Below are 2,620 nucleotides of genomic sequence, written 5' to 3'. Positions count from 1 at the left end.
TACAAGAAATTGCACTTTTCTCGACGCTTATTCCCGACGCATGGTTAAATACGTTGCCAAAAATTATGTTTTTCCTGACGATTTTAGTTAGCATCGGGAAAACATATATTTTTCCCGACATTTATAATTAGCGTCACTAAAAGTATATATTATTAGCGACGTTTTAACTAAGCGTCGGTAAAAGTGTATGGATTTCCCGACGTTTTTTATTTTCGTCGGTAAAAATATATATATTTAGCGATGTTTTAGGGTTGGCGTTGCTAATAGTATACATTTATCGCGACGTGTTAGGTTTGCGTCGCTAAAAGTCTCTTTTTGGCGACGTGTTAGGTTAGCTTTGCTAAAAGGTCCTTTTTTAACGATGTTGTTTTATTCTTCTGCGTCGCCAAAAATTCATTCGGTCCCCCCTCCCCCGCCCAAATTTCATTCGTTTAATTCATTTCCCCCAAAATTTCATTTGTTCCCCCTACCCCCAAAATTTTATTCGTTCCCCCTAACCCTATCCCCCCGCCCCGCCACCTCCAACTCATTTCTCTCATTCCCCACTAATCTCCTCTCTCTCTCTCTCTCTTCTGATCACAGCCGCCCCCAAGGATCTGCTCTTTTCCCATCTCATCCCTCAAAAGTTCATTCTGTTCCGAGAGTGGCTGAGAGAAACCAGGGCTAGGGTTTATTGATGGCGGAGTCATCAGCGAGGGCACGGTTTTTTGTTCATGAGAAGGGGATGAATGGCCTCGATAAGCTCTACCTTAGAGGGCCTCTATCGAGTTCTGCTGAGGTAATTCATTTGCCCTTAGCTTTCCGTTGAGAGTCTTGCTTGAATGAGACAGTTTGGGATCAGGACTTTTTGTTTCTTTGTTGTTGTTGTTGTTGTTGTTGTTGTTGTTGTTATTGTTGTTGTGAGTACGATCGATTAATGAGCTCAATCTATGTGATTCTTGTTGAACCTGCTGGTTTCTGTGCTCGTCTGACTTAATTTAGGCTGTATCTTTGATTTTCTTGAAATGTTCATTAATTAGTTCTCTCTCATTCAGATTTATGTAAGAGAATCTTAGTGCAATGGGAGTTTGGGATTCGGATTTTGTTTCTTTTGTGTTGCTGCGAGTGCAATTGATCAGCTGAATCGATCCGTGCGATTCTTGATGAATCTTTTGGTTCATGTGCTTGTTAATTTGATGTAACTTAGACCATGCTTTAATGTTCTTGAAATGTTCATATGCTCGTTCATGGCTGATTCCTTGAGATCTTTCTGGATGTCGGACCATATCAGGACACAAGATGCAACGTCGCTCAATTTCTTGAATTTTTTTAGTTCCCCCAAGGATGTGCTCTTCCCCTCTCCATTCACTCACCCCCTTCATCCAGTACCAATGGAAACCCATCCTCAAAGGCCCATTATTATCCTTCTCAGCGGGCTAATTAGGGTTTAGGGGAGGTTTTGTGAAAATACGCAAAAATGAAATAGGGTCAGAGATCAAAGGAGGAGAGGAAGAAGAGATTGATGCAGAGGTCAGCCGTTTCTCTTCTCCGATCTCTCCGATCTCGTAGTGATTTCTCAACTTCAAGCTCAGATAACATCGTGGCCTCCGTTCTCTTCGAGTTTATTTTATCTCTCAGAGACTTCATGCTTCATTGATGTACATTGTATTTCATATTGTTCATGTGACATAATTCTTACTGACTTTTGATACTGAACAGTTAAAAGCAGATAAGCATTGCATTATTTTGAACCTATTTTTAACATTTGATAAGGTTATTCCAAAATATCTAAAAAGCTACAAATTACATATTGCTCTTTATTATCAGTGAGACTATGACGTAGCCTGAAGTAGACTTCTTGTGTAGGTTCCATCAGGCGAAGTATTAACCTTTGGTGATGATAACTTTATGATGTTGGAAGAAGAAGGCATTAGAGAAGCACAGAATGTTGCATTTGTTCTTGTCGCAGGTGGGCTTGGCGAGCGGCTTGGGTACAAGGGGATTAAGGTGCAATCTTATTTTCTCTCATACTGATAAATTAGTCCACTTGTATGTTGCTAGTATTTCTCCCTTTTGTTTCTTACTTTAATTTAGGAGACATGTTAAAGAACTCATGTTATGGGTATGCTTTGGGTCTAGGGTGCATATAAATGATAAATCATCATATGGTTTGTCATACTTGGGTTTGTGCATTTAGTTTTATGCATTTGGTTGAAAAAAACTATATTTTTACACTAAGGACTTCCATTTGACTTGGTATATTCACATTATGTTTCTTAAACATATAAAATGCGGTTAATCCTGTTGTGAAGAGCAATCTATTCTGTTCAAGTTTAACTTGATTCCTGAGTTCTAATGATTTTGATAGAGATTAGAAAGGATTTGGAACAAGTACGTCCTTTCTCATCAATTCAATGCTAGATATGGTTTTGAAAGTAGAAATGTCTGATTAATGTTAATTGTATATTAGAAACAAAAACCACTCCAGACTTTGGATGAACTTGTTTTCGCAAAAAAAAATTCTTCGGAAAACTTCACTAGCAGCTCAGTTTTTATGGCATCCTAGTGTCCAAACACAATCTTGTATTGTTTTCTATGAAGTTGTTGTTTTCTATGAAGTTGTTGTTTTCTATGAAGTTGC

General features: G+C 38.4%; 1 protein-coding gene across 1 annotated transcript in view; it reads left to right on the top strand.

Moving 5' to 3' along the window:
• LOC109821405 (UDP-sugar pyrophosphorylase-like) overlaps positions 677-2,620 on the top strand; it is a 2,257-nt gene continuing 313 nt past the window's right edge. The window contains exons 1-3 of the mRNA XM_020387594.1: positions 677-778; positions 1,699-1,752; positions 1,846-1,986. Coding sequence (XP_020243183.1) covers positions 677-778; positions 1,699-1,752; positions 1,846-1,986 — 297 coding nt within the window. The remainder of the gene's footprint in view (positions 779-1,698; positions 1,753-1,845; positions 1,987-2,620) is intronic.

The sequence above is a fragment of the Asparagus officinalis genome, chromosome 8, assembly GCF_001876935.1.
Source record: "Asparagus officinalis chromosome 8, Aspof.V1, whole genome shotgun sequence".
Taxonomy (NCBI): Eukaryota; Viridiplantae; Streptophyta; class Magnoliopsida; order Asparagales; family Asparagaceae; genus Asparagus; species Asparagus officinalis.
The sequence above is the reverse complement of the archived record's forward strand: the minus strand, read 5'-3'. Positions and strand labels throughout refer to the sequence as shown.